Source organism: Garra rufa, chromosome 22 (assembly GCF_049309525.1).
Source record: "Garra rufa chromosome 22, GarRuf1.0, whole genome shotgun sequence".
Lineage (NCBI taxonomy): Eukaryota > Metazoa > Chordata > Actinopteri > Cypriniformes > Cyprinidae > Garra > Garra rufa.
The window spans coordinates 20,014,086-20,036,984 of NC_133382.1; the positions used below are offsets into that span (position 1 = coordinate 20,014,086).

General features: G+C 34.7%; 3 protein-coding genes across 3 annotated transcripts in view; all 3 read left to right on the forward strand.

The window, feature by feature from the left end:
• The first annotated feature begins 417 nt into the window (after nt 1-417).
• Nucleotides 418-9,898, forward strand: st6galnac1.1 (ST6 (alpha-N-acetyl-neuraminyl-2,3-beta-galactosyl-1,3)-N-acetylgalactosaminide alpha-2,6-sialyltransferase 1, tandem duplicate 1). Its single transcript, XM_073828432.1, has 9 exons — nt 418-648; nt 816-1,008; nt 1,080-1,242; nt 4,726-4,888; nt 4,997-5,135; nt 5,244-5,344; nt 5,464-5,547; nt 5,641-5,740; nt 8,257-9,898. Exons 1-9 carry the CDS (start codon nt 554-556, stop codon nt 8,428-8,430), a joined length of 1,212 nt encoding a protein of 403 aa, XP_073684533.1. The 5' UTR covers nt 418-553; the 3' UTR covers nt 8,431-9,898.
• A 4,231-nt stretch (nt 9,899-14,129) lies between these two features.
• Nucleotides 14,130-17,258, forward strand: st6galnac1.2 (ST6 (alpha-N-acetyl-neuraminyl-2,3-beta-galactosyl-1,3)-N-acetylgalactosaminide alpha-2,6-sialyltransferase 1, tandem duplicate 2). Its single transcript, XM_073827875.1, has 8 exons — nt 14,130-14,423; nt 15,759-15,921; nt 16,012-16,180; nt 16,261-16,399; nt 16,482-16,585; nt 16,673-16,756; nt 16,867-16,966; nt 17,082-17,258. Exons 1-8 carry the CDS (start codon nt 14,130-14,132, stop codon nt 17,256-17,258), a joined length of 1,230 nt encoding a protein of 409 aa, XP_073683976.1.
• A 1,865-nt stretch (nt 17,259-19,123) lies between these two features.
• The window catches only part of caskin2 (CASK interacting protein 2), a 77,883-nt gene continuing 74,107 nt past the window's right edge, over nt 19,124-22,899 (forward strand). Inside the window, exons 1-2 of the mRNA XM_073827770.1 lie at nt 19,124-19,259; nt 19,585-19,943. Of these exons, the coding sequence (XP_073683871.1) occupies nt 19,850-19,943 (94 nt within the window). The 5' untranslated portion in view covers nt 19,124-19,259; nt 19,585-19,849. The remainder of the gene's footprint in view (nt 19,260-19,584; nt 19,944-22,899) is intronic.

The window sequence follows — 22,899 nt, forward strand, 5'->3', positions numbered from 1 at the left end:
AAAAAAAAAAAAAAAAGTGGTTTGATTATGACTTATATGTTTCTATATGTATTTATTAATAATAATATAAGTAGTGAGGAATCAGTCTGGAAAGAATATGTAGTAGAAAATTCAGAACTTTTTATTTGTGCTTTAGCTTCACTTAATGGTTACGGTGCATGTCAGTTCAATCCATATCCATGTATGAACTAAATACAGTATGAACTAAACTGAAATAAAATTCAAAAACAGCTAGTATTGCTCACTTTAGCTGTCTTAGCTATATCTTACATAGTGACACTGCTTCTTTAAATTTCTGGTATGAAAAATGGACAAATGATGCATTTTTATTTTTATAAATAAACAACACTTTTTGCTTTATATTTTTATTATTCATCAATTGTGTCATGTTTAAACCCTGCTCATAGGTCAGTGCAGGCAATAGGCGGACTCTAATCCAGAAATAAACACCTGGTTTGGTGATGTAATACATTTGAATAGGTGGAACATAAAACAGTCAAGTGTTTCATAGAGTCAGACTGATAAGATGAGTGGAAGTCTTAAGTCATGAAATATGCAGAAAACTTGGGCCGTTTTCAGTCTCATTCTGACTTGTTGCGTGCTGCTCTATCTCATACTTTGGATGAATCTGTCTGAACAGTTTAGTAGGTAAGAAACTAATAATACTTGTATTCTGAGTTTGACTTAGAAGGTGTCATTTTGATATTCTAATAACTTGAGTATGGGTTCTATTGCTGGTTTGTTAAATATTTGTCTGTCTGGATTACCACAAAAAGTTTATTTCTCTTATTGCTCTACACTTTCTTCCTATTTAGCAAAACTGCCTTCATTTCTACATTGATTTTTTCACAAATTAAAACTAGTTTGTCCCAAACTGAAAAACCCACTTTTCCCACTGAGCGAGAAGTCAACATTACACCAATTCCGATCCTTTATAAGAAGAATTTTACAAAACTTCCGGCGTGGGATTTCGAAGATGATTATTTGCGAAACGAAGCAAAAAGACCTGTAAGTTCTTCTTTTCCAATACCATTTTCACAGGGAAGTCTTGTGGTCGATTTAATCACCTTTTTCCGTAGACCTGTCCAAAGTCCCTTCAAAACACGGAGGATCCCAAGTTCAAGGAGGCAGTTCTTCCGGATATTCAGCTGTGGCTGTACAAAGGTCTACTCAACATAACAGAATGGAATCGATTAGCCCACTTCAACAATCCCTTCGGCTTCATGGAGTACAAGTACAATGGTGATAACCTAAGGCAAATTAAAGATTACTGCTGGCGTAATAGAATGTTTAATGGAGTGCGTAGAATCCTGAATATATTTGAAGAAAGGGTGTTGCAGGTTATTTATATCTTGATGACATTTAGTCTTAATATCATTGAAGTGCCCAAAGACACATTATGGCTTCAATACAGGTTAAGCTTAAATCGAAAGCATTTGTGGCATAATGTTGATTATACTTGTACTACCTTTTATTTTAAAGTCACCAATGTCTGATTTTTAATGGATTATTGGAGTGTTTTATTATAAATTATTCCTATTTTTAAATACCTTATGATTTTTAATAATAATAATTTACTTTTTGTTGTAGTCTTGCTACAACATTTGGTTTTTCTAAGGACGTGTGCAGGGACCTGTCATGAGATCCCAGCAATACCAAACAACAATGATATAATCAGTTTGCATTGCATTGTCTTGCTCTACGTTTAGGGACAATTGGGAAGAAAGGATGATCTGGGTTGTAGTGGTAGCAAATATGGCAGTTGCTAAGCTAAAATACTCATTCTTTCATTAACATTGATCTTTTTGTGAAAAAAAACTTTTTTGTCAGTAAAGCGAAAGAACAAAAAAGACTTTTTTTCACAATTGCATGATACAACTTACAATTCAGATTTTTTTTCTCAGAATTGTGAGATATAAACTCGCAATTCTGAGAATCAGTCTTTTGCCCCTCAAAATTTGACTTTATATCTTGTGAGAAACAAAGTCAGAATTGCGAGAAAAATTTGCGAGAAAAAACAATTGCAATTTTTTATCTCACGATACTGACTTTATTTCTCACAATTGTTTTATATCATGCAGTTCTAAAAAATGTCAGAATTGTGAGTTTATATCCTGCAATTTCGACTTTATAACTCACAATTGTGATTTTATATCCCACAATTCTGAGAAGTCAGAATTGCAAGATATGAAGTTTTTATCTCACAATTTGTCAGGATTGTGAGTTAAAGATATAAAGTCACAATTTTGAGAAATAGTATTGCAAGATATAAACTTACAATTCAGACTTTTTATCAAATTTGCGAGTTTATATCGTGAGATATAAAGTCGGAATTCTGAGAACATATCAGTCTTTTTTTATCCCTCAAAATGGGACTTTATAGCTTTTTATAACATTTGTAAGAAAAAGTCAGAATTTAGAAAATTCTTTCAAAATTCTAACTATTTCTCGCAACTGTGAGTTTTATATCATGCAATTCTGAATTCAGAATTATGAGTTTATATCTCACAATTCTGAGAAATAAAGTCAGAATTGCAAGATATAAACTCACAATTCTGCCTTTTTTTCTCAGAATTGCGAGTTTATATCTTGTGCGATATAAACTCGCAGTTCTAATATATATATATCTTTTTTCCTCAATTGGACTTCATAACTTGCAAAAAAAAACAAAGTCAGAATTGCGTGATATAAATTCACAATTTTGAGAAAAAAAGTCAGAATTGCATGAAGTCAGAATTGCGAGATATAAACTCGCAATTGCAAGAAAAAAAGTCAGAATTGTGGAATTTTTTAATATATGACGTAGTTCTAAGGAAAAAAGACAGAATTGTAAGTTAATAAAGTCAGAATTGTGAGATCAAAAGTTGCAATAACCTTTTTTTAAAAATTGCAAGATATAAACTTACTATTCTGACTTCTTATCAGAATTACGATAAAAGAGTTGCATTGGCGAGAAAAAAAAGAATTGCGAGTTTTAGATCACGCAATTCTGAAAAGTCAGAATTGTGAGTTTATGTCCCACAATTTGACTTTATAACTCTCAATTGTGACTTCATATCCCACAATTCTGAGAAGTAAAGTCAAAATAAAAAAAAAAAGTCAGAATTGCACATTTTTATCTCACAGTTCTGACTTTATTTCTCGCAATTGTGAGTTTATATCTCTCAATTCCGATTTATACTCACAATTGTCGCAATTCTGAGAAATAAAGTCACAGTTCTAAGAAATAAAGCCAGAATAGCAAGGAATAAACTTACAATTTAAGCTTTTTATCAAAATTGTGAGTTTAACATCAGTCTTTTTTTATCCCTCAAAATGGGACTTCATAAACTCGCAAATAGGAGATATGAACTCAGAATTGCGAGATACAAACTTGAATTTCCGAGAAAAAGTCAGAATTGTCAGTTTTTTATCTCACAAATCTGACTGTTTCTCGCAACTGTGAGTTTTATATCATGCAATTCTGAAAAGTCAAAATTATGAGTTTATATCTTGCATTTCAGACTATAACTCACAATTGCGAGTTCTAAAGTCCGAATTGTAAGATAAAGTCGCAATTCTGAGAAATAAAGTCAGATTTGCCGGATATTAACTCACAATTCTGCCTTCTTTTCTCAGAATTCTAAGTTCTAATTTTAAGAATATATCAGTCTTTTTTCCCTCAAAATTGGACTTTATAACTTGCGAGAAACAAAGTCAGAATTGCATGATATAAATTCACAATTGCGAGAAAAAAAAGTCAGAATTGCATCAAAAGTCAGAACTGTGAGATATAAACTCGCACTTGCAAGAAAAATAGTCAGAATTGCGAGTTTTTATCACAATTTTGACTTTATAACTCACAATTGGGAGTCAATATATAACACAATTCTGAGGAAAAAAAGACAGAATTGTGAGTTAATAAAGTCAGAATTGTGAGATCAAAAGTTGCAAAACCTTTAATTATTTTTTTATTCAGTGGCAGACACAGGCTTCCATACAAAACCCTAAAACAACTGTAAAAATGATAATTAACCAGTAGATTTAATGTGCTTTATAAAAAAAAACTTTTTTTACTCCTTTAAATCCTTTAAAGATGTGTCCCATTAATATTTTTTTGTGATAAATAAACATTATGCCACAAACACTGTTCATTGAGCTAAACTTGCAACATTGAAGTATTCCCTTAAAGGAACAGTTCACCTAAAAAAATTAAATGAGCTAAAAATGTACCCACCCTCAGGCAATCCAAGATAAGCTTGTTTCTTCTCAGAAACCGATTTGTAGAAATATTATCACTTGCTCAACCGGTGGATCATCTGCAGTGAATGGTTGCCGTCAGAATAAGAGTCCAAACAGCTGATAAAAACATTACAGTAATCCACTCGACACCAGTCCATCAATTAACACGTTGTGAAGTGATAAGTTGCACATTTGTAATAAACAAATCCATCAAGTTTTTAACATCAAACTATTGGTTCCGACTAAAATACCAGTCCTTTATCCAAAATACTGCCTTTTCCAGTAAAAAAGTAATCTCTGCTGAATAAGAAGATAAATATTTACAGATTAAACACAGTTTACAAGTCTAATTAAGTTTTTATTTTATTGTGATGTTTTTATTAGCTGTTTGAACTCTCATTCTGACGGCACCCATTCGCTGCGCATCTGAGGATCCACTGGGGAATAAATGCATTATTTAATTTTGCATTTCTTTACAATGATTTTTTTTTTCTTTCACTGAAGAGGTAAAAGATGCAGTGGATTTGATACCAAAGCCTTCAATATTTCTGCCTGTGCCTAAAAGTTCAAAGGATGGCTGTATCCGCTGTGCTGTTGTGGGCGCTGGTGGCATTCTCAATAACTCAAAGATGGGCAAAGAGATAGACTCCCATGATTATGTTTTTCGGTAAGAGGTGAAATAAGTAAAAGTTAAAAATGAAATCAGCTTGATTTGAGAGTTGACAGCAGGATGAAATAGTTCTGTATAATGAGGTGTGTCTGTGTTCTGAAACAGAGTAAATGGGGCAGTTACTCGAGGTTACGAGGAGGATGTTGGAAATAAAACATCAGTCTATGTACATACAGCTTTTTCCATGCATGCCAACATTATGTCATTAAAAAAGTACGGCTTTCACAATATTCCACAAGACAAGGTCAGTATTTTCTGAACTCTATCTCCAGAAGTTCAACAGTTTGAGGTTTTAATGTTTTAAAAGAATTATGCTCTCAAAGGTTGCATTTTAAGTCATTCTTTTCAATAGGGTATCAAATATGTAATGATCCCTGAAGGCCTGAGGGACTTTGAGTGGCTCCAAGGCCTTTTGCAGGGAAAAGAAGCCAAAGGATCATTTAAGGGTGTGAGGTACAGTATCCAGCTCTAGTTCTTTCAAATCGTGGCAAAAACATTGCAACAGAACTGCAGTGAAAATGTATAGTTATTGATTTGTTTGTTTAAAAAAAAATGCTTTTATTCTTCCATAGGCCACTGAAATATTTCAATGGGAATTTTAACGAGAGTAGATTCTTTGTTCTTCACCCTGATTTTCTTCGATACATTCGGAACAGGTAACATTTATGTTACAGTGGCCAGTAGTCATATAACAATCTTAAGAGTGATTTGTCTCTTTTGAATGACCCTCATTTAAAAAAACAAAACAGATTCATGCCATCCAAACAAATGCAGGGAAGATATTGGGCAATGTACAGACCTACCAATGGAGCTTTTGCTTTGTTCTTGGCTATTCACACATGTGATATTGTAAGTATTATCTGTTCGTTCAGCTTATATGTTTTTTGTAGCTCAATATTAGTTCTTAGTTCTTATCCTCATGTTGTTCTAAACCTGTGAGAAATTCGTTCATCTTCAGAACACTAATTAAGATAGTTTTGATGAAATCCACAAAGAAAACAAAAATGACGACTGAACAATTTCTTCCCTTTGGTGTCAGTCTTTGACACAAGTTGATGTTCATACAACCTTTCTGGACCTTGAACGTGTCAGAAAGCTTTCGGATTTCATAAAAAATATCTTAATTTGTGTTCCTTACGGGTTTGGAACACCATAATGGTATGTAATTTTCATTTTTGGGTGAACTATCCCTTTTAACACTGAAAGTACTCCAACATACTATTTTCTGTTATCATTTTGAAGGGTTAGTTCACCCAAACATGAATATTCGCCCATTATTTACTCTCCCTTCAGGCATCCTGGGTATATATGATTGTCTTATTTCAGACAAATCCAATCAGAGTTATCTAAAAAATAATTTCCAAGCTTTAGAATGGGTGTTTTTCTTCATCAGTCTAAAACAAGTCCAATTATGTGCATCCATCCATAATAAAAAGTGCCTCCCACAGCTCCAGGGGGTGAATAAAGGCCTCCTGTATTGAATTGATGCGTTTTTATAAGAAAATTTTCAGGTTTAAAACGTTTTATTCACTTTAATCTATCTTGCGCCGGCTGTTCGTACCCGGAGAAGTTCTAGGCGGATGACGCAATACGTCGGCGTTGGGCATGTGCCGCTCATAAGTGACAAACGCGAACTAGTGCGGGACGCTTTCAAAGAGCTCCTTCATGAAGCTTCGAACCTTATGTGAATCAATTGTTTTGAAATAGTGATTGGAATGCGTGTCAGACTGATAAAGTCATGTGATTTCAGTAAACGAGGCTTTATTACATCATAACTGTTTCGAAATTTCAAAGTTTTGCCTTTATTCACCCCCCAAAGCCATGTGAGGCACTTTTTATTATAGATAGATGCACTTTATTGGACTTGTTTTGGATTGATGAAGAGAAACACCAGCCCATTGCCATTCTAAAGCTTGGAAGTGCCAGGATCATTTTTAATATAACTCCGATTGGGTTCGTCTGAAAAAAGGAAGTTATATACACTTACCTAGGATGCCTGATGGCTAATTTTCATTTTTGGGTGAACTAAGCTATTAATTGTATACATACCATATGTCACAAAAGTGAGTACACCCCTCACATTTCAGCAACCATTTTAATAGATCTTCTCAAGGGTCAGTACTATAGAAATGAAACTGGAATATATATTTTAGAGTAGTCAATGTGCAGCTTGTGTAGCAGTGTAGATTTTTGGTCCCCTGAAAATTCCTCAACATGCAGCCATTATTGTCCAAATAGCTGGCAACAAAAGTGAGTATACCCGAAGTGAACTTGTCCAAAGTATCAATATATTGTGTTAGCGCCATTATTATCTGCCACTGCCTTAATCGTCCTGTGCATGGAATTGACCAGAGCTGCACAGGTTGTTGCTGGGATCTTCTTCCACTCCTCACGGAGCTGCCGGATGTTGCACATGGTGCTTCTCCACCTTACGCTTGAGGATGCCCCACAGGTGCTTAATAGGGTTCAGGTCTAGAGACATACTTGGCCACCCCATCACCTTCAGCTTCCTCAGCAAGGCAGCTGTCATCTTAGTGGTGTGTTTGGGATCATTATGTTGGAAAACTGCCAGCTTCAGATGAGGCTTCCTTCTGGGACGACGCCTATGCAAACCAACTTGTTGCAGTGTGCGGCGTATGGTCTGAGCACTGACAAGCTGACCTATTTTTGCAACCTTTTATTCAATGCTGGCAGCACTCGTGCGTCTGTTTTTTGAAGCAAGGTTCTGCACCTGATGCACAGAACGAGTACTCAACTTTGTTGATCGACCATTGCAAGGCCTGTTCCGAAAGGAACCCATCTTGGAAAAGCTCTGTATGACCCTGATCACTGTAGTGTAACTCGGTTTCAGGGTGTTACTGAACCTTTAATAGCCTTGGCCATCTTTGTGGAGAGCAACAATTCTAATTCTCAAATCCCCAGAGAGTTCTTTGCCATGAGATGCCATCCAGTGGTCAGTATGAGAGAATTGTACTTAAAGCACCTAATTTTAACTGCTCTAATACAAGATAAACAACTTTGTGTGGTCCTGTCAAGCAGACAAAAAATAAACATGTGGCTTTGCATGGTTAAACAATATACTGCTGTTATCACTTAGGGTGTACTCACTTTCTTTATACCAGCTATTTTGACCACAATGGCTGTATGTTGAGTAATTTTCAGGGAACAATAAATCTATACTGCTTTACAAGCCGCACATTGACTACTCTAAAATATATCCAAGTTTCATTTCTATAGTATTGTCCCATAAGAAGATATACTAATATGGTTGCTGAAATGTGAGGGGTGTACTCACTTTTGTGACATACTGTATAGTAGTAATACTTCATGAATATTAAATAACAATGCTTTATGTTCAACATCAGGTGGACGCCTATGGATATATTACAGAAGACCACCATAAGTACTCCAACTATTATTATGAAAAGTTAAAAAAAACCAATGTAATTTTCTATATTAACCATGACTATGGCCTGGAGATAAAGACTTGGAAGAAACTGCATGACACTGGAATCATTAAACTCTTCCAAAGACACTAACACATCAAAGAGAGAAGAAGACTACTGTTCTGTCAACAGGCCATATTTTAAAAGTTATGTTCATGGGGAAGATGGATGGAAGAAGATATGTCTTGGAAAGCTAGATTACCAGTCAAAAGCTTTTGAACAGTAAGATTGTTAACGTTTTTTTAAAGGTGTCTAGTCACCAAGCCTGCATTTATGCGATCCAAAATAAAGCAAAAGCTGTAAAAATTTTGAAATATTTTGACGATTTTAAATAGTAAAAATATTTCACAATTTTACTTTTTTGCTGTACTTTGGATTAAATAAATGCAGGCTTGGTGAGCAGAAGAGACTTCTTTTCAAACATAAAAAATCTTACTGTTCAGAAACTTTTGACTGGTAGTGTATGAACTAAAACTAAGTGAAACATCTGTAATACGCTGCAAGTGAAAGGTTGTATTAGTTGTACTAGGGAGGAAAGTTATATCTCTATAGTTTAATTTTTAAATAGTCTTGGTTTGTGTGTTTGATCTTTAATTATTCCTCATTACATTTGATCAAATTCCTAACCTTATGTGAATCAATTGTTTTGAAATAGTGATTGGAATGTGTGTCAGACTGATAAAGTCATGTGATTTCAGTAAACGAGGCTTTATTACATCATAACTGTTTCGAAATTTCAAAGTTTTGCCTTTATTCACCCCCCAAAGCCATGTGAGGCACTTTTTATTATAGATAGATGCACTTTATTGGACTTGTTTTGGATTGATGAAGAGAAACACCAGCCCATTTATTCAACATATTTATTCTAATATTTTTATATGCTTAATTTTATTCAATAATGTATTTGTTTTTCTCAGAAATGCAAAATGAAAATGAGAAGAATCAAAAGATTAATGCAAAGTTTTCTCGCTGATTTTTCTAAAGTAGTATAAAGCAGCACACACCTGTGAAAGTTTTCTTTGCTTTAGCTACAGTTTGCTTAAATTGTAATCTGCCTGTACAAATTCAATGCATCATAGAGAATATTTGTCAGGGTGGGGTCATATTTGAAAGACAGTTTCTGTATATACTGTATATACTCCTTGTCAAAAGACTATTTGTTGAATTGTTGCTCAGGGGAAAATTACTGTAATGTATGTTTATTTATCAGGTTGGCAAATTAGCATTATGCTAAATCATATAATTTGACCACTTTAAATTCTAGAAATCGAGCAGATTTCTATTGTCATTCTTTAACATTTGATGTCTCTAAATAGTTTAGGCTTTTTATAGTATCAATGGAAAATGTTCTTTTTTTATTCATTTCTTTAAGATGAAAGTTTAATGTCTTGATAAAGGTTAAGTCTTATAAGCAGCTACAGAAATGTTTTTAATGCAGGTTTTGTTGATAAAGGAGAATCTACTATGTTTCACCTATATGCACCCTACAAGTGAACAATTACTCAATGTATTTAATAAATTAATACATTAATTCAAAATGAAAAAAAAAAAAAAACTACAATCAGATTGTGTTTGGTTTAAATTTTTTTTTTTAAACTTTATGAATAATCACTCCTGAAAGTTGTGTATTTGTAAAGGGTTTATAAGCTTATTCTTGCCAGTGGCCTGGAAGACTAAAGACTTTGAAGAAGCTGTGTGATTCTTGAATCATTAGACTCTGCCAAAGACACAAGCACTTCAAAGGCAGACAGAGACTGTGTATTCCGTTACAGTCTTTGTGAAGAACAAACTGTTTGATCATTAATCTTTTATGTGTACTCTTTTACAAGATTTTTCTCCTAAGCCAGCTCTTTTAGACAACCATGTCAGTAGTTAAGTGTTTTCATGGAAACACCTTTCTCCATGACCAGTTCAAAGATAAAGCATAACAACATAAAGAAGTTGATTAAGACAAGCTTTGAAGTTGGTTTGAGAAAGCCAGATTAGAAAGACTGAATGGGTTTGAAAAGCTTGAAATTTAAAGTTTTAAGTAATTTGGGTTGTTGCTAGGATGTTGCTATGTGGTTACTAGGGTACTTGCTAGGATGTTGGAACCTGGGGTAGTTGCTGGGGTGTTGCTATGTGGTTGCTTAGATACTCTGGGTGGTAGCTAGGGTAAGATAATAGTCAGATGATGATAAATAGGGTACTTAGGATGGTTGCTAGGGTGTTGGAACCTGGGGTAGTTGCTGGGATGTTGCTATGTGGTTGCTTAGATACCCTGGGTGGTAGCTAGGGTAAGATAATAGTCAGATGATGATAGATAGATAATATTTCTATAGATAGATAGACAAGTCAGGTTGTTGTTAGAGTGTTGCTATGAGGTTGCTAGGGTACTCGGGAGGTTGCTAGGGTGTTGCTATGTGCTTACTAGGGTACTCAGGATGGTTGCTAGGGTGTTGGCACCTGGGTTAGTTGCTGGGTTAGTTGCTATGTGGTGGCTAAGATACTATGTGGTAGCTAGTGTAAGATAATAGTCAGATGTTGATGATAGATAGATAGATAGATAGATAGATAGATAGATAGATAGATAGATAGATAGATAGATAGATAGATAGATAGAAATAGACTATAGATGTAAAAAGTCATGATAGTATTTCTATAGATAGATAGATTTTTTGCTATTCAGTTCCTAGGGTACTCGGGTTGTTGCTAGGGTGTTGCTATGTGGTTGCTAGGGCACTCAAGTGGGTTGCTAGGTTGTTTATATAAGGTTGCTAGGGTATTTAGGGTAGTTGCTATGGTGTTGGAGCCTGGGGTGGTTGCTGGGGTGTTGCTATGTAGTTGTTAAGATACTCTGGGCGGTAGCTAGGATAAGATATAAATAGTCACATACATAGACTAAATAGATATAAATAGATGATAGATTGTAGATTATAGATATAAATAGACAGATAAAAAGAAATAGTCAATCTATCTATCTGCACGCAAGCTTTTTTATATACGCAGTGCAGCATGCACTTCATTCCATAGGGTACTCAGGTTGTTGCTAGGGTGTTGCTATGAGGTTGCTAGGATACTCGAGAGGTTCCTAGGGTGTTGCTATGTGGTTGTTAGGGTACTCAAGTTGGTTGTTAGGGTATTCAGGGTAGTTGCTAGGGTGTTGGAACCTTGGGTGGTTCGTGAGGTGTTGTTATAGTTGGAGCCCTACTGCGCATGTCCGGTCCTGAAGCATTTCCGGTAACGCTATTTCTCCGATCTGTCAATGCCAGCACATTCTTTTAAAATCTAGCGAAAACGCTACAGTTAAGGTAGAAGCTGCTCATTATCTAATCGATGCTGCGTGCGTGTACATGGGAGATTGCTAAAAGCATATCACATGGATGAGAACGGAAATGTGGCGAACATTTATTCATACAATGGATGCCATCAGTCTGAAGAAAGACAGTGCAACTTACTTCATGTTTTGTTCCTAAGATATCCGGAGAGGTTGTTCGTGATTAATTCACTTGCATTGCGTGGTCTAGTCTGTATTTCTGTTTCAATATTTGTTTTCATTAGTACATTACTTTTCACAATACATATAGTTTCAATACAACACTAAATGTATGCTATTAAACTAAGCGCTCAATGCTGTTATTACGTATTGAATTCATTTCAAAATGTGTTTGGTTTGGTCTTGTTTGTTGCTGTGGAACAGTGCAAGAAGAGGGTATGAATGCTCCGAGTCATCATGTGATCACAAATAAACAAGACGAACGCAATTCAATGCAGGCTACTATGTTTTGCATTAACACAAACACACTACATACAGCATTCATAAATGTTTTTATGCACGTATTTACTGTACACACCCACACATTATTTATATATATATATGTATGTGTGTGTGTGTGAAACTGAATACTGGTGTAATGTAAAGGCTGATGCCAATTCAGCTTTGCATAACACATTTTTTATAACAAAAAATAATTTAATAATAAATCATGTTAATGAACATAAAAGACTTTTTTCAAAAACATAAAATACTTTGTCCAAACTTTTGACCATTACTGTATATAAACAAAGAACATTCTCTCACTTTCAACTGTTTTTATTTCCAACACATGTATTGATATGTAAATATTTGTATGAACATAAAATGCTTCAACAAATGAAACAACAACAACAACTGAAACAACATTTGAACTGAAATGGAGTACAAAGGGGGAACAAATGTCAAAAGCAGCAGTCTGTATCTGGCCTGGTCATCAGTAGCTTTAAGTACTACACTGAATTAGTGAATACTACACTCAAGTTCTCAAACACATCTGGGTGTTCATATGGTCAGATGTGGTTAGTCACTGCAGGACGATCAGCTGTCCTTGGGTGTCTACAGATGATGGCTCTCCTAAGGATAAAAGTAGAAAAACAATTATTTAATGTAATGCACAATATTAAAAAAAAATAATGCTATTATTGCTTAATACGTCAGTATATGTTGGAATTAACATTACCAAAGCTTATGTGATGGAAAAAATATTCACCAACATTACCTTTTGTAAACTACTGCTGATAACTGTTACACAATACCACGTTCAAGTTTACTTTCATGTTACTCACTGCATTTGTCAACTGACAAGATAACTAGACGACTAATATGAACTTAGTTATAGCCCACACAACACTTAGCAATAAAACAGAAATAAAAAACTTGCCTTTTTTCACTAACGTTATACACGAATCAACATGCAAGCTGCATATGTAAACAATGACAAAAAGCTACTTTGAATTATACGGCATCATACTTGAAGAGTTTACTTGCCTGAATCGAAATGTGCGCTGTATATCCTAGAGTTGCTTGTTGTTATCCAGCCTTCTCCTTCACTGCCGCAACTCGGGTGCGTTTCTCGGAAATATACCGTAAAACGCGTCTCATAATGTTAGTTCCGGCCCAGGGGAAGCACACAACCACCGAACGACAAGAATCTAATTTTTAAATTGCACATTTAAACAGGAGGATTGTTTATATATGACCGCAATCCCACTGTTCATAACGCGCTTCTCGCCATTGTTTTCAATGCGCTGGATCATTAACCGGAAACTTCCTGGGACCAAAGACGTCACTTCCTTAAGCCGCCGAATAGCGCTTGAAATGGTCTATATGGCTGCTAAAATATTTGCAATGAGTTAGGGTACTTGCTAGGGTACTCTAGACTAGAGGTTGCTAGGGTGTTGCTATGTGGTTGCTATGGTTGTATGGGTGGTAGCTAGGGTAAGATAGATATAAATATTCAGATGATGATTAGAAATAGTCAAAATATAGATCTATCATCTGACTATTTCTGTCTATAATCTGACTATTCTTTATCTATCTATCTATCTATCTATCTATCTATCTATCTATCTATCTATCTATCTATCTATCTATCTATCTATCTATCTATCTATCTATCTATCTATCTATCTATCTATCTATCTATCTATCTGCCCGCAAGCTTCTTTATATACGAAGTGCGGCACGCACTTCTTTTCATATAAGGAATGGAAGGCGGAGTAGAAACTGTACACAAACCTCATTGGTTCTCGGGTCTACCGTCTATTTAAATAGGCATAAATTATAAACAAGACGCACGCACCACAGTTTAAAATCAACCATCTTAATGCAAATTGCAAAAGTAACCGTATAAAAGTTGTTGTGTGTACGCTCATATACGGTGGGCTGCGCATTATTATGTTCCAAATGTTGCCTAGGTAGGCAGCTCACTAGAGTCGTCGGTAATAGGTCTAATCAGGCTGTAAACTCACAGTGCGCATGCGAGTTTCTACCGAGAATGTTTCTCTTGAGGATATTCTTGGCTATAACCCTTATAACTTTCCTTCTGGTTGTTTTTGTCACATTTTATAAATTCGGCAATGTCGCATATTCTTTGCAGAGAGTCGAGGAGCCTGAGCCAACCAACAGTTCCGCTGTGACTGACGAGGGAGCAAACACTACAGTGAGTCCTCCTGATACTCTTGGGACTCAATCAACCCCTTTACCAGTTATGGACAAGCACAACTTTACTGCTCTGCCCCACTGGAAATTTGACGATATGTATCGAGTGGACCCACAGTTTAAACAGAGTGTAAGTACAGTAACACAACGAAAAGAAAACATCTTAAACCAGACTAATAGTGGATTGGTGGTCTGCCAGAATGAACATACACAATTTGTTGTCTTGTATGAGTGTGGCTGAAATTATAATTAAAAAAGCACTTTTTTGGATAAACAAGTTTAACTTAATAAAGTCCACTGCATATTATTTAATATGTAATTTCTAAGGCCTCTGAATTATCAACATGATATTGATTTTTCAGGTTGTGATACACTTGTCTTTTTGCTGTGAAATCCTAAATGGTTTTTACAAAGAAAATTTGTGAATATCTTTTCTATTAAAATATTTTTTTGATGAGCATTTACTGGACTGAAAAAATATATATCCATGCATCTTTATTTCTTTTTTGTACATTTTAATTAATTAATTAATTAATTAATTAATTATTTTTGGGGCCATATACACTGTCGTTCAAACGTTTGGGATCAGTTAAGATTTTTTATGTTTTTAAAGAATTCTCTGCTCATCAAGGCTGCATTTACTTGATCAAAAAATATAATTACAGCTTAAAATTATGGTTCTCTATTTTAATATATCTTAAAATATAATTTATTCCTGTGATTCATGCTGAATTTTCTTCAGTGTTACATGATCCTTCAGAAATCATTGTAATATGCTGATTTGTTACTTTTTATTATCAATGTTGGAAACAGTTGTGCTGCTTAATATTTTTTTGGAACCTGTAATTATTATTATATATATTTTTTAGGATTCTTTGAAGAATTAATAGTTAAAAAAAACATTTTCTTTTTACAAAACAAAAAGAACACCAGAATTTCCTAACAATATAAGTATTTGCTATCACTTTTTATCAGTTTAACACATTCTTGGCGAAAAAAATAATAAAAATGTACTGACCACAAACTTTTAAATGCTAGTTTATATTGTTACAAACGATTTCTATTTTAAATAAATGCTTTTCTTATATAACTTTAATTTATTAAAGAATCCTGAAAAAAAGTATCAACATTGATAACAAATCAGCATATTAGAATGATTTCTGAAGAATCATGTGACACTGAAGACTGGAATAATTATGCTGAAAATTCGGCTTTGCATCACAGGAATGATTACATTTTTAAATATATTCACATAGAAAACAGTTATTTTACATTGAAATAATATTTCACAATATTACAGTTTTTTTTCTGGATTTTTGATCAAATAAATGCAGCCTCGAATCATTAAAACATTACAAATCTTGTGTCAAATGTGTGTTTTCATCTTTATTACAAACGTGATACAAAACATAGAAGCTTTTTACTTGTTTCTAGATTTCTCTATTTTTTTTTAATGTTTTTCCAGGAATGCACAGCGTCTTTGCGAAATTCCTCAAGTCCAGTGTTTAAGGAAAAGTTTATTCCAAACATCCAGCTGTTTTTACAAAGAGATCATCTCAACATGAGTGAGTGGAACCGGCTTTATCACTTCAACAACCCCTTTGGCTATATGGGACTCAATTACACAGGTTTGTTTAATCAAAGAAGCTAGAATTTGATCATAAAGATGATTTATTAAACCGCAATGCTAAATGAATACACTTTTCCACCTTTTATAGCCATAAAAGCAGCTGTTGACACCATCCCAAAACTTGCATCTACCCAGTTACTACAAGTACCCACAAAAGCGAAGAATGGCTGCATTCGCTGTGCTGTTGTTGGGACTAGTGGCATTCTCAATGGCTCCAGGCTAGGAAAGGAGATTGACTCTTCAGATTATGTATTCAGGTAAAAGTAGAAGTTTTTTAGCAACATATATGTTTGTATATACATGCATAATGATTTAGTCACATGTTGGTTTCTGCTAGGGTGAATGCAGCCATTATAGAAGGCCATGAGGAAGATGTTGGGAAAAAGACGTCTGTTTATGTGCACACAGCACATTCCTTAATCCAGTCTCTCATGTTACATAAAAAGAGGGGTTTCAAACACATTCCTACTGACAAGGTGTGTCTAAATTATCACTTGCTCTGAAATGTGAGCTGCTTTGACTAAACCGCTTTTCATTTTTAATTTTTTTTGGTGAAAGGACATTAAATATGTTCTAATCCCCGAGGGTCTAAGAGACTACAACTTTCTCGAATCCCTAATGAAGAATAGAAGAATACCGTCAGGAGCATATCGTGGACATACGTAAGTCATTCTAACAAAAAAGTAATATTTGTCATTATGAATCAAAAATTCTGTTACGCTCAATGATGTGTTATTATTATTTGAAAGGCCTAGGAGATGTTACAGTGGACATTTTAATGAAAGTTCTTACTACGTCCTCCATCCAGACTTTCTCAGATATGTGCGAAACAAGTAGGGGCTGAAACTGCCATTCATGTGCACACATTAGTTGATTTACCCATGTATTTGGTATATGCAGTCACCATTTCATTATTTGCTAATGATCATGTCTTTCATCTTAGTTTTCTGAGGTCAAAACAATTAAAAACTAAAAGATGGTGGCTGGTCAGACCCACTAATGGCGCATTTACTCTTTTGCTGGCTATGCACACATGTGACATTGTAAGTGATTATTCTCTAATTGTACAGATTAAACGTTCCCATTAAAATGAGGCATTAGCTGACTCCTCAACTTATCGTTTTATAATAATGCCTTGTTTTTCCTGCTCTCATGTAGGTAAGAGCCTATGGTTTTGTCACGGCTGACTATCAGAAATATTCTAGCTACTACTACGACAGCAAACACACTAAACTAGTGTTTTTTGCCAATCATGATTATCGTTTGGAGATGAAAACCTGGAAGAAATTTCATGATGACAAAGTTATCTGGATGTATTTGGGAGAATCGATCTAATTCATCTTCATTGAAATGACCTGAGTAATTACTAGGCAAAGAATAAAGTTGAAAGTTGAACAGTGTTATTTCACAATGAGAAAGAAGTGTAACTTGTTGCACATTTTAACGTTTTTTTTTTGTTGGTATTGTTAGTTTCTACTTTGTGTATTTGTATTATGGAATAAACAATGAATTAACTGTAAAAATATCAGTCAAGTCTGTTTTCTTATATCATGTTGTTTATATTAGATGTTAATTTTTGGAAGACAAGGATTATACAGTTGAGGTCAAAAGTTTACATACACCTTGCAGAATCTGCAAAAATGCTATTTTACCAAAATAAGACATTCACAAGTTTACATACACTTGATTCTTAATACTGTGTTGTTACCTGAATGATCCACAGCTGTTTTTTTGTTAATTGATAATTATTCATGAGTCCCTTTTTGTCCTGAACAGTTAAACTGCCGCTGTTCTTCAGAAAAGACCTTCAGGTCTTATAAAATCTTGTGTATTTGAACTCTTTTTAACAAGGACTGTATGATTTCAGATCACAGAGGACAACTGAGGGACTCATATGCAACTATTACAGAAGGTTCAAACGCTCACTGATGCTCCAGAAGGAAACACAATGCACAAAGAGCCAGGGGTAAAAAACTTTTAGAATTTGAAGATAAGGGTAAATTTATCTTACTTTGTCTTCTTGGAAACATATATTTTCTGTAGTTTCTGAAGAGCAGTACTAAATAGAAAAAAAAAAATGATATTTAGGCAAAATAAGAAAAATGTACACATCTTCATTCTGTTCAAAAGTTTACACCCCCCGGCTTTTCATGCTTTTTTTTCTATCTGGAGCGTCAGTAAGCGTTCGAACCTTCTGTAATAGTTGCATATGAGTCCCTCAGTTGTCCTCAGTGTGAAAAGATGGATCTCAAAAGCATAGTAATTGTTGGAAAGGGTTCAAATACACAAAAATGCTGAAGAAACAAAGAATTTGTGGGACCTTAAAGATTTTTCTGAAGACAAATGGGCAGTTTAACTGTTCAGGACAAACAAGGAACTCATGAACAACTATCACTAAACAAAAAACTAAAAAAAACACAGCTGTGGATCATTCAGGTAACAACACAGTATTAAGAATAAAGTGTATGTAAACTTTTGAAAAGGGACATTAACTATTATTTTCTCGAATGGACTATATGTACATGTAGACATCTTTTATGTGAAATATCTTATTCAGGTCAGTACTAAATAAAAAAATAACATGCATTTTCTATGATCCCTTTTATTTTGATAAAATTATTAGCATTTTGCAGATTCTACAAGGTGTATAAACTTTTGACCCCAACCATATATACTGCACAATGATATTATAAAAGAGTGTCTCTTTGCAAGTCATTTCTGCATATTATTGTAAGATTTGGGGACAAAGTAAATTACAAATTAGCAATAGTTTATGGCTGAAAGTGAACGCTAGGAACTCTCGTGACATTACAGCGTTCGTTCACCAGATGTCGCACCAGCTTTAGAAACTACAGTGACTTCTCATTGAGGTCCCAGATGTTTGCCTTGACTGTATCGACGAAATTACCATCAACGCATAAAGCGGCAAATGTGACATAACTGCTAGATTAGTGTTCTTTAACACCTATGGTAAAAATACAAACTGTAAATGTTAAATACGATACAGACTCTGTTAGAACATTGCAACCAGCCATTTAAACGCACACATCTGATTTTATAGAATATATTCGCTGTTAATGGATTATCTACTCTGGAATATTTAAAAGAGTCCTCACAGCGCACCTTTCAGGAAGAGAGCTACAGCAGGGAGGCGCGTGACAGACGCGCGCGCGCTCACGCACCGGTCACTTGTGTTGTGTCAAACACGTTCAAGTATGGCTTTGCGCTTTTGCGATTTCCCGAACAGAAACGGAAAACATAAACGGCATTACACTTCGTGAACTTCGTCGGTTACGTGGAATAACTGGCTTTAAGTGCTTTAAACGACCTGTATCGGTGAGTATGATATTACAGCTCTATACGGCAAGTGCATTACCTAGTTAGCATTTGATTAAATAACATCCAGAGAAGTAACCGGTCAGGAAAGTTAAAGTGTTGTCATTAATGTGTGTGGTTAATTTTAACGTCTTATTATGCGACCTGCTTTTCTTTCCATAACAACCAAACGACCACAGAAGCGCTCTTAGGTTGTATTAGAACAATTGTTTGCCTATTTGTTGTAAAAAAAAAATATATATATATATATATAGTGTTTTATGTGCAAATATTATGTTAAAGTGTATTATGAGTGATAATACAGCATGTCTGTTTTTTCCCACAGGTTTCCTTGTGATGTTTCTGGGTTTAAGGATGGCTTACATTCAGTATATTCTGGCTGCTCAAGAACAGTCAGCTATTTTATGTAATATAGGACCTTAAAAACAACTCAAAACAAGTTGAAAGCTTAATGTACTTAATGCTTAGACCATATGTGTAAAAAAAACAATAAGGTAAACCAGAAGCCAAGTCCAAAGATTCATGAAAGGAAAGGATCATGAAATTGTGAATCCAGATTGCAACACTTTTGTGGAAGCTGGACGAGAGCCATGGGCAAGGAGCAGGACCTTCTTCTGGCTGTGAAGAATGGAGACCTTCCTTTAGCTCATAAACTTCTGGCCAAGATCAAGACCAACCGAAATAGTAAGTAGGCTGCTTTTTAAATTATTTATTTATTTATTTATTTTTACGTATTTCTTCTTTTGGCAGCTGTTATTGTCCATTGACGGCTCTAGTTTGCAGTAATGCAAAATGTATTTGACAAACTCATCATTATTGTCTTGGCACTGAGTCAATACATTATCAGCCACAGATCAATTAAGTATTTAATCTCTTTTTAAAGTTTCTGTTTCACATTTGAAATATTTGAAATGAGCTAATCTGCAACCTGATACCCTGTACACTCATTCTTTAAAATGCTGTTATTGTGTCCCAGAATTCATTTTTGAGCTCATAAGTTGTTGATTTGACTTGCCTGGATGTTGCTGTGTCTATTATTAAAATTAACCATGAGGGGCTCATTTATTTAACATCTGAGCTGCAACGGCAACAGCAGTGGCAATAACACTAGACTAATTGCTGAATCAGGCTTGTATGACACCAAACAGCAGCTGCATCCAATCTGAACATGAAAAGGCCATTAGCATCTCTTGACCGTTCCAGTAATGTATGCACTCTTTGTAAACACTAGATGTAAATAGTTACCTTCAGACATCAACTGCAGTTAGAATGGTGCATTAAAGCCTTTTTTGGGGATTAAATCCAGTAGTCTGTCTGCTCACTAAGGGTCAATGGTCGGGTATTGGCCAGGTTGGTGCAGTGCACCTGCCGAGGATGTTTTCAGGATCGTCTGTAAGTCTTACCCAAGCAGATGGAGACTGCTTCGACTGGAGGGCAGACAGGGTCAGTGCATTGCAGGTCAGATGGTCAGTGAACTCTCCTGCATATCTGAAAGGTGACAGTCAGGTCAATTATGGTCATATTCTGCTACAGGCAGAGGTGGTTATATTGTACATTATGTAATTGGATTCCAAAAATCAAGTATTCTTAATTGCAGTGTATTACATTTTAAAATGCTCATAATTAGATTACAGTTAATTTTGTATGGATTAAATGACTACATATTCACACAATGGCAGTAAATTATTCATAATGTATTTATTCTTTCTCTTTGAAATTTTTCTTTCTAAAAATCCTGCTGTATGTCATACCATTTAGGTTTGACTGTATTAACAATATACAATAGTCATGTACAGTTGAAGTCAAAAGTTTACAGTTTGCAGAATCTGCAAAATGTTAATTATTTGACCAAAATAAGAGGGATTATACAAAATGCATGTTATTTTTTTATCTAGTACTGACCTGAATAAGATATTTCACATAAAAGATGTTCACATATAGTCCACAAGAGAAAATAATAGTTAAATTTAGAAAAATGACCCCGTTCAAAAGTTTACATACACTTGATTCTTGATACTGTGTTGTTAAATGAATGATCCACAGCTGTTTTTTTTGTTGTTATTTAGTGTTAGTTCAATGAGTTCCTTGTTTGTCCTGAACAGCTAAACTGCCCACCGATCTTCAGAAAAGTCCTTCAGATCTTACAAATTCTCTGTGTTTTCAGCATTTTTGTGTGTTTGAACCCTTTCCAACAATCACTGTATGATTTTGAGATCCATCTTTTCACACTGAGGACAACTGAGGGACTCATATGCAACTATTACAGAAGATTCAAAGACTCACTGGTGCTTCAGAAGGAAACACAATGCATTAAGAGCCAGGGGGTGAAAACTTTATGAAGATCAGGGTAAATTTGACCTTTTATTTCTAGCTTCTGAAAGGCAGTACTAAATGAAAAAATATGATATTTAGGTAAAATAAGAAAAATGTACACATCTTCATTCTGTTTAAAAGTTTTCACCCCCTGGCTCTTAATGCATGTGTTTCCTTCTGAAGCATCAGTGAGCATTTGAACCTTCTGTAATAGTTGCATATGAGTCCCTCAGTTGTCCTCAGTGTGAAAAGATGGCTCTCAAAATCATACAGTCAACTGTAAATGTCACATGAATTAATTTGTGATCTATGCTTCTGAATTTGAGCGAAAAAAGGCACATTGAGGACTTTTGAGGACAGCTGAGGGACTCTATTACAGAAGGTTCAAATGCTCACTGTTGCTCCAGAAAGAAAAACGATACATTGAGAGCCACGAGTGTAAACTTTTGAACAGAATGAAGAGTAAATTGTTCTTATTTTGCCTGAATACCATATTTTTTCATTTAATACTGTCCTTTAGAAGCTACAGAAGATACTTACATTAAATTGACCTAGATCTTCAAATTCAAAATGTTTTCACCTCGGCTCTCAATGCTTTGTGTTTCCTTCTGGAACATCAGTGAGCATTTGAACCTTCAGTAAAATTTGCATATGTGACCCTGGACCACAAAACCAGTCTTAAGTCGCTGGGATATATTTGTAATAGCCAAAAATACATTGTATGGGTCAAAATTATTGATTTTTATTTTATGCCAAAAATCATTAGGAAATTCAGTAAATATCATGTTCCATGAAGATTTTTTGTAAAATTCCTACTGTAAATATATCAACATGTAATTTTTGATTAGTAATATGCATTGTTAAGAACTTAATTTGGACAACTTTAAAGGTGATTTTCTCAGTATTTTGATTTTTTTGCACCCTCAGATTTCAGATTTTCAAATAGATGTATCTCGGCCAAATACAGTATTGTCATATCATAACAAACCATAAATCAATAGAAAGCTTATTTATTGAGCTTTCATATGATGTATACATCTCAGTTTTGTAAAATTTAACCTTATGACTGGTTTTGTGGTCCAGGGTCACATATGAGTCCTTCAGTTGTCCTCAGGGTGAAAAGAAGGATCTCAAAATCATACAGTCATTGTTGGAAAGGGTTCAAATACACAAAAATGCTGAAAAACCACAGAATTTAAGCGACCTGAAGGATTTTTCAGAAGAACAGGCTGTTTAGCTGTTCAGGACAAACATGGGACTTAACAACACAGTATTAAGATTCAGTGTATGTAAAGTTTTGAATGGGGTCATTTTTGGACTAGGCATA

Excerpts from the sequence above, each read along its gene's own strand:
- st6galnac1.1 (XM_073828432.1), top strand. The coding sequence starts at position 554 with ATGCAGAAAACTTGGGCCGTTTTCAGTCTCATTCTGACTTGTTGCGTG. Across the intron at positions 1,243-4,725 it reads CATGGAGTACAAGTACAATG|AGGTAAAAGATGCAGTGGAT; the intron begins GTGATAACCTAA and ends CTTTCACTGAAG. Across the intron at positions 4,889-4,996 it reads TCCCATGATTATGTTTTTCG|AGTAAATGGGGCAGTTACTC; the intron begins GTAAGAGGTGAA and ends GTTCTGAAACAG.
- st6galnac1.2 (XM_073827875.1), top strand. The coding sequence starts at position 14,130 with ATGTTTCTCTTGAGGATATTCTTGGCTATAACCCTTATAACTTTCCTT. Across the intron at positions 15,922-16,011 it reads TATGGGACTCAATTACACAG|CCATAAAAGCAGCTGTTGAC; the intron begins GTTTGTTTAATC and ends CACCTTTTATAG. Across the intron at positions 16,967-17,081 it reads CTATGCACACATGTGACATT|GTAAGAGCCTATGGTTTTGT; the intron begins GTAAGTGATTAT and ends GCTCTCATGTAG.